At 38.9% G+C, this 13,392-nt stretch overlaps 1 protein-coding gene across 1 annotated transcript in view; it reads right to left on the bottom strand.

Annotated features, from left to right (window-relative positions):
• Positions 1-13,392, bottom strand: part of NTRK2 (neurotrophic receptor tyrosine kinase 2) — a gene marked incomplete at both ends in the record, with an annotated part of 196,875 nt that overhangs the window by 161,638 nt on the left and 21,845 nt on the right. The window contains 2 exons of the mRNA XM_082301024.1: positions 6,310-6,464; positions 9,476-9,544. Coding sequence (XP_082157150.1) covers positions 6,310-6,464; positions 9,476-9,544 — 224 coding nt within the window. The remainder of the gene's footprint in view (positions 1-6,309; positions 6,465-9,475; positions 9,545-13,392) is intronic.

Genomic DNA, 13,392 nt, shown 5'->3' with positions numbered 1-13,392 from the left:
CTTTCAAAAGAAAACCAAGGCAGGCTGGGCTGAATTTATCAACCACAAGCTTAACAGATGAACTGAGAGCTAAACAGCCTTTTCAGTGTAAGTTAATGAGGCCCAAACTAGCTTTTGCAAACCTCTGAAAAACGGCTTATTCACAAAGTGTATATAATGCAGCTGTAATTCCTGTATTGTTATCCATGGAATTTCATGTGTGTCCAGAAAACACTCAAAATAATGCTGACCTGTCTAATGTAGCAACATGATAAACAAGTGATCCTGAAACAGGAATATCTTCAGAGAATAGCATAAAGAAGTAAAATGATGGGTTTCACTTTTGGCACCAAGTATACCATATGCCAAGCATATTACTGAAGGGATGCTTTGAAGAAAGGTTTCCCCTTTCAAAGAAACCAGCACTTTTCTTTAGACTTCAGGACAGAGTTATCTAGTCATCAGTCTTCACCTAGATAGAACAAAGTTAGAATACCACCAGAAAAGTGTAAAAGAGTTGTTCTCCTTAGCAGATCAGTACTCCACACTTATACACATGTGTCAAGCCAGGCACAGAGAGTACCTCTGTAAACCTGCACAACGTAATGAGTTTAGAGACAACACTTGAGCGATCCAGACACACTTCTTTCCCTTGACAATGCTTTACTTCTTCCTATTTCTAACTTTGTATTACAAATTGCCTTCACTGAAATTGAAGCAGAACTTGAATCAGAATTATCAAACAAAAATCAGGGTTTTTTTTAATATGAGACATTCATGTATGTCACATGCAGCTCAACTATCATCATTCACAATCCCTGACTCATGTCTAAACATCTGCATGAAAGCTGATGATTGATTCACAAATAGATAAATGTTGCATGTTCAGAAGGAAGTTATGTACGTATCTTTGAAAATTAGATTCCTGTTGCCTTTTCAACGTCCATAAATTATTGTTTTTTTCCACTTAAAAGCCAGAAAGTTCTTTTAATTAAGTTTGGAAAAATCTGACTTGTGGTGGCCTGCTCCCTCCCTAGCCTTGGCCACTCCCTCGGTTTCTCCCTATTTGTTCTTGTACCCCAACCCCGCCTAGGGACTGCCCCTGGGCCCCAGACAAAACCATCCCATACTCAGCTCACGAGGTCTCTCTACCTCTGAACATCATGGGGACAAGATGTGATTAAAGCCATCTCACACCCTCATGAGAGACCCTTCTCTACCTTCTTTACCATCCACTGCATTGTAACACTGCTGGCTGCTGGAGCCAGATCACGGGGCTGTCCGAAATGGACTCCGGGACACAACTAGTCACACAGCCCTAGGTAACCCCTGTTGTGCTCACAGGGAGCTGCAGCCTGCTAGGCAGAGTACAGTGGTTACAACTTGACTCAACTTGAGAGCAACAGTGAAACCCAATTACTGTCAAAGTCTTGCAAAAAATGAAGTTTTTCACATGGCCCATGATCACAGATAAGAATTAAAACTCTTACAGAGAAAATAAGAACAGTTTGCCACCACACGTCATGCACCACATCTAGTCCTTGTGCCAAAATAAGCAACACAGCTAGAGAATCCATGAATATTCTGAAAGGTAAACACTGAGAACATTTAAGACTTTTTTAAACTCACTTAATTCTGCCTGTAATATTCTCCTTCTAATAGTCTTATCTGTGAAATCTGGCTGATAGTGGAAAAAAATGGCAACACCCACTGGATTATGCCTTTGCTTGTGGTTTTAGACTGCATTGTACTGTGATTGCCTAAGATCTAATGCTTATTTTACTGGCTCATTAATACTACATATCTTTTCTGTAAATTCAAAGAAACAAATGTGTCAATCCTTCAGTTTTCCTTTTTACTTCCTTAGGATTTATAACCACCTGCCTCCAGTCTGGTATTACCATTTACTTATTTACCTTTAGCACAAAAGAAAAAAAAATCACCAGAAACAGACTTAAATGAAGATAGACCCACTTCCAGTCCATTTTCAGTCATCTGAGCAATTGCCTATCAAAAATCATGGGTTTCCCCAACAAGCAGGAAAGTGGGCAAGCTGTTACTTATTCTACATTACAACTTCTAAAATTTTGTCAGTCATACACAAGTAGCAGCACTAAGAGCAGCACCACGGTACTTTGTGTGCAAGAGATGAGACAAGCAAAGAATGTGAGCATTCATTAAATCCCATAGTACTTAGACCAGACAACAGTTCTGCTGACCGGCTGCAGATGTAAACAGCCAGCCAATCCGAACACACCTTAGTGATATGTAAAGTAAATTAGCAAAGGGAACTGATCTGCGACATTGCTCAGTAGATTGCAGCTAGCATGTGTGATCAGCGACAAGAAAGAAGGCACCTAAAGAAACAATATACGATAAAAAAGCATCCAAAGCTGGTACAGTAAGCAAAATGGAAAGACAGATTAAGCACCACATCTGCATATACAAATCCAAATTGGCCAGATAAGGCAAAATGCCATTACCAGACTGAGAAGCAAAGCAACACAAAATCTGCATAGGACTGTAGAGACAGCTGTAGAAGCCACATCTTTTCCCAAAACACCACAAGATAAAAAGATTTATTTCAGTATCACTGAAATCAATGATAACGGCTCAGCAACTGAACATCTACCAGAGGATGCAAGCAACACATAAACAATCAGTCCCAAGGACGTGGTCTTGCCTCCTTGGCATTCAAGAGATCTGCAGACTGACAGTCTTTTCAGTGACCTTACCCAAGGCACAGAACATGCCTCACTTCCAAGGACTTAAGACACTGGTGGTAATAGCCACTAGAGCTTAGAAGTACTAATAGGAATGAAGTATTTACTCATATAGTTCTCTTTATTGATTTTCTAATGCTATTTATCAAAAGAAAACAGAAGAAGATATCCCAGGTGGTGGTGCCATCCATGCTGTACAGACAACTGGCAAATGCTGTTAAAATTGCAAAACTGTACACCACCATTTGTATACACAAAAGGCTCTACTACTGTGGTAGATGCAACGTGAAAACCTTTGACATAGTAATTACATGTGAACCTAAAACTTAGAAGAATCTGATAATTTTCATCATACCTACATAGATTACAAATGCAGTTGGAAAAATAATTACTGATTGACACTTCTAATATTGCAGCTGGAAAGGATCTTCTAGGTAGTGGGCATACCTGACTTTAAACCGCAAAAAATACATCACAAAGCTGATGACATCTAAATTGCAATCAATCTTTAATCAGCACATTATTGAACACTTCCACCATACAAACAGTTAGCAAAGTACCACAGAAATCTGCTAATTTTCTCATCAATTACCTACAAACCAAAGCCCTTTGATTAAGAAACCACAGTGGCTGCTAGCTACTTCCCAGCAAGAGATTTATTTACAGCACACAGCAGAAAGACATCCTATTACCAAAACATTTATCAAGTACTATCACATATAGGCCTCTTACTATAATACTATGCAGTAATTAGTAACATCTGAACACAAAGAAGAGTGCACATTTGATTTGTTTATTAAAAAAAAAAAAAAAAAAAAAAACCCAAACAAATTCAACAAGGAGACGAAATGAAACCATTTCATTAGCAGAGAAAATTAGAAAAACAGAGAAAAGATTTTATTAAAAAAATGAGGAAGCCTACATGCCCCAAAATTTCTCTTCACGTCAAAGGGAGCTAAGAAGCGTCACATAATTCAAAGGAGAAAAAAAATCAATATATCAAAAGCTGAATTTCTCTTCTATTTCAGTACTACCTATTAGCCTCTCAGAAGGTTCTGGAAATGAAATAAACCAGCTTCATTAGTGGTTTTGTTTTGAAACTAATTCTTGTCCTTTTAAATACAGAAAAATATCTGCAAAGGTACTGAAATCAAGAGCCATGCACTGGATTTTTCAGATAACTTCCAGAACACAGCCCACCAATATTGCCATTCCTCTTCACCTGGGATTCTCTACTCTATGTTTAGGAAAAAGATGTGTTGTCATCCTTATTAAAAATCTATATCCTGCATTGGTTCATTTTGAAAAAGGTAAATGAAGAGGAAACAGCTGCTAAAAGAAAAGGGGAAAAAAAGGGGAGGAAAAATGATGTAATATTCAGTGATATTTGGACCCTGTACACTAACAAAAAATGATTTGCAGGCATGTGCTGGCATCTACTCAGATTGTCATTACAATGCATGTTTTCCGTACGCAAATTACGCATACTGCAAATTCCAGTCTAAACGTTGTATATACTCACCTTCCCTCCCCTCCTCCTCCTCCTCTAGTTGGAAGTACCACCTTCCCTTGTCATGACAAGTATTTTAGTCAAGATATGCCCACAGGATGCACGCATGTGTACACACATATGCACCTACACAGCATTCAGGGCCCAGAGACGAGCCTGTTTTGGCTGCAGATGGTTAAGAAATCAGGGGAAAGAACTAATCCCTCACAGGTTTAATTCTGGGTATTAAACATCAAAAGTTTTCAGAGGAAAACCCTAGCTACCTGGTAGCTTCTAGATGTGCCAGCCAGGAACGTTACAAAATGTGCTGGAGTTTCTCTTTTGCAATAATTGATCTCAGTCCAACAGCCAACCTCTCTACACCCAGCACATTAATCTACCTCCTAGTCCATCCAGCTGGAGCAGAAAGTTGGGTCCATTTAGCTCAGCTAGGTATTGTATCTCCCATTTCACATAAATAAGATCCTGGAGCACACAAGACTAACTGTGCAGCTCACAAGACTCCCTGAACAGGTGGGGTTTTTTTTGATTGCACCAGACACTAACACCATTTCTGCCACCATGCCTGGTCCCAGAAAGAAGGTCGACACAAGACCAACAGTGGCGACAATATGTGGCCACAAAACACATTATCAACTAAATGCTGCACTTCATGGGCCTGCAGTGTCCCTACCACAGCTGGTTTTTGCTGGCAGCTGCTATCAGAGCATGCCACACCCTCCACACAGGCAATGGAGAAAAGGACACTCAATGGGCAAAGATGGAAGGAGAAAAGGTGTAATTTCTCCTAATGTTCACATTGACTTATAGCTTTTCCTATCTAAATCAGCCCTCCATGAGGATCCCCTTGCTCCCCTTCCTTCCTTTGTGCCTGCTGCTGGGGATACCAGATTCCCACTCTGCTTCCAGAGCCCAGCAGATGTGACATCATGTTAGAAACACCCCATCTCTGCCCCTCATACACAGAGGAGAAAAAATCTCTGGCTAGTGAGTGAACCTTTCCCCAGCTGTCCCAGGACAATTTGTAGGCAGCAAAATGGTATATAAAAAAGGTAAGGAGATGGCCTTATTGTTATATAACTTTTCCATTTTTTTTTTCTAGATCAGTGTATCTGAAAACAATATGCTCCAATATGTCACAGACCTAAGCTTGATATAACTCTCTGGTATAGCCTCTAAAGTGAACTCAGTAGAGTTTTATTTGCATGAGGAACATAGCTATTGCTAATTTGTCTCAAGTAGCATGCAGTTCTGAATTTTCTTCCTATGATCCTAGTACTAGTATTTTTGAAGAAAAACAAAGACTTCATTAACCATAAATACCTGAAAAAAATTCAAGAAGGTAAAATTGAGCTATGAATGTCTATTGAGCTTGGAAACACTAATATTTAGTTCAACACAGGCACATGCATTCTATATAATACTTGTGTGTTATCCATAACCAGTATTCTGTTTCCCTGCACTTGAATTATGGTACATTCTTAAAGGATCAAGAGAAGAACGAACAGCTTCAAATGAACAGGTGAAGGGCCTTGAAGGGAAGCCATATGAGGAGTGACTGAGGTCACTTGGTTTGTTTAGCCTGGAGGATACTGAGGGGAGACCTCACTGGGGTCTTCAAATTCCTCACAAAGGGAAGAGGAGGGGCAAGCACTGATCTCTTCACACTCATTATCAATGACAGGACTCAAGGAGATTGTATGAAGATGAGTTGGGGGAGTTCAGGCTGGATATCAGGAGAGTGGTTGGGCACTGGAACAGGCTCCCCATGGAACTGGCCCCAGCACCAACCCTGTAGGAGTTCAACAGGCATTTGGACAATGCTTTTGAGCACAAGGTATTACTCTTGGGGTGTTCTGTGCAGGGCCAGGAATTAGACTCCATGATCCTAATGGGTCCCTCTCAACTCAGCATATTCTGTGATTCTATGAAGTTCCCAGAATTATTCCATGTGGGGAAAAGACCACTGAGTGGTTAATACCTCCACTGAAAACTTGGAGCATTGTTGTCATCCTGAGAAGTACCTTGTAAAAAAGCATGTTTGTTTTTCCTGGCTCACAAAAATTTAGCAGTAGTTTTATGTTAAAAGAATATTACCGCAGTTCGGGACCTTCATATCCAGCAAGGCTGTCCTCTTATTGTTGTCATCTATGCAATATAAGTCCTGAATTTCTGTGGAAAACTTGGTCTCATGAAATTTCTTGATCCACATGATTTCACAGGAACACTTGAATGGATTGTCTACCAATATCCTACAGGAAAAAACATCAATTTAGAAGGCAGAATGTGTCATGCATAAAAAATAAATGAGGGGCGGAGGCCTTCAAGCATTCAGCTGGGTGAAAATACAAGTTGAATCCTTTAGTTAGGAAGGTTAAGGAAGGCAAGTTGAAGCCTTTCATTAAGCAGCATAACACATGTGCCCTTGGTAAACTCAAAGCAATGTAAGCTGCCAAGCTGGTAACAGTTCCATGTAGGGAATTAAGCTCTGCATGCACTGAGGACCCAGAATATCAAAGGCAGAAGAGATCACACAGGGGATGTGGCTGCTATTTCCAACTCATCAGTGTAAATCAGGATCACGTGGAGAATGGCCACTCAAGAAGCCCCATTTTATTTCATAAATCAAGAAAAGATTAGAATTCTTCTCTTCTACACCTGGGTCACCGCTCAGTTACCTCAGAAATGGTTTATTGCTGTGGGGTGGTAAATTCTTCATGAAGTCAAACAGTTTTGGATTATACACATACTCTTACAAATTTTAATCACAAAAAAGGATTGTACCTAATCTTTAAAAATTCATCTGCTACAACACTCTAGAAAAATCTCACCGTAAAACCACAGGCAACGTCATGAAGAAATACAAGTGAAAACCAGAAATTGATACAGTTCACTGCATGGAATTTAAACCACAGCAAACTTACCAAATTCTAGTTTTAAAATTCAATAAAACTACACAACAATGGCATGCAATTACATGCAAGTTAAAGATGAACAGAAACATATCTACCTAAACAGTGGCCAGTTATTTTTTTCTTCTACTGGCATACATGAGATCTAATAAAGTGGGTGCGCAAGTGTCTGTTTAAGGCATTTCATTACCAGGAGAACAATCATTCTTAACAAAGTTTCATGGGTATTTTCGACATACAGAAGCTCAAGTTTCTTACAGAATCTATGCTCATAAATGCCTCCTGAAGACATTAAGTGTGCAAATCATGAAAAAAATCATCTTATCAGAGCCATAACCTGTTCCCCCAAAAGCCATTTCAAGTTCTTTGAGGAGAAACAACTGCAGGGGTCCATAAACGTGTTTGAAGAAGAAATTTGTATTCACAGAAGTCATCCACTGGACTTTAGCACCACCACAGCATGGACAAAAATTGTTTGTGCGAGACATACTATGAACATGATTCCTTGGGTCAAAGCCTATGACGTGGTTTTTCAAAACAGTGAGATTTACTTCCATCTTCTGTTACATCCTATAGCTTCCTGGTAAAGAGAAATTTCACTTGACCAATGGCTGAGCAGTCGTCTTCTACTGTTTTACTTTGTGCTAAACCCATCTAGGGAGTTAGACACATCATTGGCAGGATGCTGGCTGCATAATGACCCTCCACAGACACTTTTGTGAAAAAAAAAATCTGACCTATGTAAAGCAAATGTTTGCTCTAATTTTACAGCTGCAGTTCATTTGTTCTAGAAGAAACCTTTCAAAGTGGCATCTCCTTCTCTGTAATACCTGGTGAATATCCTCTACTACACGTTATCCTAAACTGCTCATCCCTTTATGTTTTGATTTGCAAGAGTACCAACAAGACTTGTTTGTCAGATTTAGAGGAAGTTCCTCAGAAGCTATTTATGGCAACATTCATATCCCAGATTCACCTATCAACACTCTCCCTTCCCTCCGGTTTCTGATCTTCCAGCTATGTATTAACCACTTAACAACAGAATTATTCAACGATACTGATTATATCACTGCTTGTCCTCCTTTCAGGCTCTGCTTTTATCCCTCCGCTTTCTTTTCCTAATTTCCCCCACATCTGTTTATCTCACTTCATCACAACATCTGTTTGAGTAACTTCAGTTTGTCTAGTCCTACCCTCCCTTTCCCAAGCACACAACACTCTACCACATCCTCTTTTTCTCTCAACTTGTACCTCATCATGCATTGCCTCCATACCTCAAATACTACTCTGTTTAACCTTCACACTACCTACTTTTCCCATGTCTGGCTCACTCCCACTACCTTTGCCCTGCTTCTTCATGCAGAAGCAACAGAACAACAAAAGGCATGGAGCCTTTTGAGAGCTTTGCAACAAGAGAGAGCTTTGCAACTACCTAGTCTCTTCACGAAAGAGCTCAGCGACTATCAAGTTATGAAAGAAAACTCCAATGAGCAGTGTTCCCTGGACCATAAAGAAAATAATTATACCAACCTAATACTCAACAAAATATACCTAAGGGGCATAACCTCTTTTTGTGGCACTAAGATTTGCTCATTTCACTTCTCACATGCTGAAGTTCACCAGAAGAGGGCTAGGATAGCACATCTGGTGCTTCTTACTTGGCACTTTGGACAACTTCTGACTCTGCTCTGAGATCCAGGAGAGCAACCTCCCTCTCCTCTGCAGCCTCAGCTCTTCCAGACCTCCTCCAGGCTCTCTGCATATTAGCAGAGAGTACACAGGATGACCAAAATTGTGGAGCATACATCAATAAGAAAATCGTTGTATATTAAAGAGAATAAAAATGTTAATATTGAAACAATCAATGAATTAGTGTTTACCAGTGCTTTCATTGCTAAATGATTATATAAAAGCACAGTGCAACTCAAGAATTTGAGAAAATAAAAATACTCTTCAACAGCCAGCCACAAGCATACAAGCTTTGTAGCCACTATAAGAATGTGAGAAACAATCTCCACATGAAGATCTTCAAAAGACTATTTTCACTAGGTTCAGATACTTAATATAAACACCAGTAGTTTTGTGTGAAGTAATCACATAATAAAATATCTTAAAGCTGAAGGAAGAGGCTATTTCGACCTCTACATTATTTTAAAATATATACCTAACCTTCTTGAAGTCCTGGGATAAAAATTTCTCTGCACTTAAGTGTCCAGCATTGATGCTTTTTTTGGACCAGAATTTCACACCTAATTCCTGATGGACTTCTACCTTTACGAGAACAAACTTCAAACTGTTATTCTTCTATTCCAGCCAAAAATGAACTTGTATTTTAAGAAATGACAACTTACAGATCAGACAAACCCAGATGGCGAAAAGGCTTCTTGGACAAACTTGAGAGCTTGTTTCTGGATAAATTGCTATGTCAAAAGAGAAACATTGCATTAATTAGAATTGCTTATTCTTACACTAAAAATACAGTTTGTGTCTCTTGAAAAAGTAATTAAGAACTTGAACCAGCTCTAAAAGTCCTTTGACTTCAGTTGGAAAAGGATAATGTTCAGTCTTACTTTATGGTTTGAAGGATTTCAAAAGCTTGAATTCAGTCAGCATCTAACATCAAATACATTCAAAATCAAACTCAACAGGGATCAATATTTTCACTTTTAGCACTTTGTCAATTGTAGAAAAGCAGCAGATTTAACTGTGTGTCAAAAGTATTTTGTAAAGTCCAGGTGTTAATTATATGCTCAATTTATTCATGTGAAATGGGTGTATCCCTTTCTTTGATGCTGCACCAAACTCTGTACTCATGTAAGCCCTCCTCACATGCTAGCACACATCCACATCAGAGCTTTTTAGTTGTTCTTTTCAAATTGCATGTGCAATATGCACCCACACGGAAGATCAAAAGGAAAACTGTAAAATGCCTATATTGGGCTTTTTTATGTCAATTAAGCATTTATGGTTTCCAGTGGTAATTAAGTGGAAGGTCCTCTCCCATTATGCAGAGCAAAGAAATGTTTATCTGAATCAGAAATACTCCTCCCCTCATAAGCTTACAAAACTGCTTTCTCCACCTCAAAGCAAAATAATGCTGTTTTTGTACAGTCTTATCAGTCTACCGATTTAAGATAGTGAGAGCAATAAACTGCTTAACTGCCAGCAGTAAAGTGCAAATCAGTGCTATGAGCCAAAATACCATGAGTTTTATGTGGTATTATAAAGACGCCTTAGGGGCTCCACACTAAGGTTGCATTGCATTTAAAACCAGGGATTAAATATCTTTTTTTTTTTTTTTTTAATCTGACTAAAGAACACAGTGTCTACTTCCCAACTTTCAGTCACTGAACTTTGAGTACAAGACAATTTTCACATAAATTATAAGCTGGATCTTCTACAAATGTTTAAACCAGAATTAAAGAGATTATATTTATACTTCATCACTGATTCCTTCTGGCAAACAAGAGCCTGAAGTTTACAAACTGACTGGTCCTCATGTGTGAGAGCAAAACAGAGGAGCTACTATTTCATTAGTCAGGTGAATTGCACTGGCCTATGGCAGATGCTGGTGGAAATGTCTCATGGACCCTGATGGGATAAATCAACATTAAAGCACAATTTGCATATAGAACAGAAGTTGTGTTTAAGCAAAAACTGTCACTATGTGTTTTTTCCTCGTATGCATATGCTCTGTGTTGGGAGGTTGAATAAAAGAAGCTGGATCCTCATACTGAGTTGGGCTTTTGCCTCCAGCATGGTGCAACATCAAACCCTCTCCCTCCATGGGCAACTCTTCACTCACCACGCAGGAAAATCCCTCCTGTTCCCACACTGACAAGCAGCACAGGTGGAGGGTCCTGTGGTACTGCCAAAGAAGGCATGCACCTGCCCCTCCTACTTGCAGAGCAAATAAATCCTACCTTTCCCAAAAGACAACCAGATACACAGTGGGCTTTACCTGCAGACCACTGCTATAAATTTATCGCCTTAAGAAATACTTTGACAGTAAATTTAATTTTCTATATATTTTTTATAAAGTGAGCACTTTTCATTGACCACAGAGATGCCTACCATTGTCTCCTTAATTCATGCTAAGTGAAAAAAAAATCACTGCCAGGTTTATTTTGAAGTAGTTAATGATCACACTTCCACTTTCATGGAAAGAGAATATTAATTAATTCCCCAATTCAACTACACATAAAAGGACCATGGTGAGCAGCCCAAAGAAAATTCATCTGAGGTTCTAAAGAGTTTTTTTCTTATAGAAAAAAAAGTCAGGAGTACAGAGCCTGGCTCCAAAGCTAAACTCAAGGGGAGGACCCAAATTCAATCAAAGCATGCCTGTATTTTACCTGAAAATATCAAGCTCACTTTAAACTTGCTAGCCCTAATTCAGCTAAAAGCAAACCAGTGGCAATATGAGTAGAACAAAACCAGACTGAGAAGCTGCACAAAGATTTACAGAGCTAGCAACATGGGGACAGTTCTATCATCTGTAGTGCTTCTGAAAAGGGAAGGCAAGAAAGAGGAGGGAACAGATCTAAGGAGAATTGGGGGGAAGAGGTGAAGAAATGGCCATTTTGCTGCACTCAGTCCCCCTCCACAGGCAGCAGCCTGCTCTGCCTATGGCTGGAACCAGCCCTGTGTGCAAGCAAGGGTAAATCTGCAGCAAGGTTGGTCTCAAATGGTTTCCTTTGGTTGCCTTACCTAAACCTGAACAGTGTAGACATACAAACACATTTTAATACCTGGAGTTGTATATATACACTACACTCACAATCTTTGATTTAGCAATACACTTAGATGCAGCCTGGCAGGTAACAACAACTATTTTTGAAAGTTTTTGTAAATTGGCACTTGCTGTGAAATGTTTTCACATTTAAAGGCACTGACAATACACAATGTGTGTGTATTACACAGATCCATTAAATTACTGTTAGCAGCACATAAGTTTATTAACTACAGCACTACTAAAACGAGACTGTTGGCTAACTTGAGTCTATGAGCAGTGAAAACACCAGAATTAGATGAGCAAGGCTATTAATTATGCTTTAATAGCATCTATTAGGACATTTATTTTCCTATTGTTTATGTTATCACTCAAATCTTTTCACGATAGATAACTTCCAAAAGATACCTGGACTACATAAGCTTTCCCAAGGAAACAAGGAAATGACAAAAAAGGGATTAAGGAAACGTGTGTTAATAAGTTTATTTTAAACTGATACTCTTGTATGATTCATAAAATAAATACTACTTTCATATAATATAGCTCCTTAACTACATCAAATGATTTTTCATAGAATAAAAAAGAAATCTGTAACAGTATCATAGCAAAATTAATGCTTATACAGCTACATCAATCTTCAGAAAAATGCTTTTGGTTTTCTTTATGGGATAGTAAAAAATTTGTTCCAAAATAAAACGAAAGACTTCTCAAAGACCTGTATTCATAGATTACCCTTGCAAAACAAAATTATTTTAGCTCTTAATAGCCTTCACTGTTCCAACCACAAGAGGAGCTATACCTCCTTGATAAGTAGTCAACAGGATTTTTATTGCTGATGACAACAGGCCATGGTTCACTGGGGCTTTCAGAAACATTTTAGTGTGCATAATGACTTGCCAAAGAAAACAAACTAATACATTCTGCAGGGATAACAGATTAGCCTTGGTAAAAAATACCTCCATACTTACTGCTTTGTCCTGTGCATCTAGAGCAGCTGGTGCCACTTATTATTTTCCATCTTATCTGGGTTTATCCTATGTCTGCTAACATGACTAAATCCCCACCAAAAGAAAACATAGTACAAGACTGGATAAGCTCCTGGTTCATAACGTAAGGATTCTGCATAAAGAATTCATCTACATCAACAGAAGAGATGTAAAGTCAGTCTAATTTGTTTCTAACAAGGAGCTTCATGAGTTACAGCTCTAACAAAGTCTGCTTACCAGCAGATACGTTTTCCCAGTCTGATTGCATGCTCCAGCAGCAGCTCTTCCTATGGCTGAAACATTTTAAAGGCATCTTATCCCAGTGGGTTCTGTAAAGCCTAGCAGCTCACATATGTACAGTGATACTTTTCTCTTAAGTGGTAATGTTAATAGGATCTCTCTGTTTTGTTCAATGGTCAGTTTTCTGAAAACTTTTTTTTACCTGAGTAACTTTTGGTTAGAAGCAACCACTGGGGACAAACACACTTTGTGACTGCATAAAACCCATTTCCCTAAGGCAACAGGCAAAAAAGCCTCTCAAGAGGATCCT

Source organism: Coloeus monedula, assembly GCF_965178545.1.
Source record: "Coloeus monedula genome assembly, chromosome: Z".
In the NCBI taxonomy this organism is placed as follows: domain Eukaryota; kingdom Metazoa; phylum Chordata; class Aves; order Passeriformes; family Corvidae; genus Coloeus; species Coloeus monedula.
This window is presented reverse-complemented; position numbering and strand designations above follow the sequence as displayed.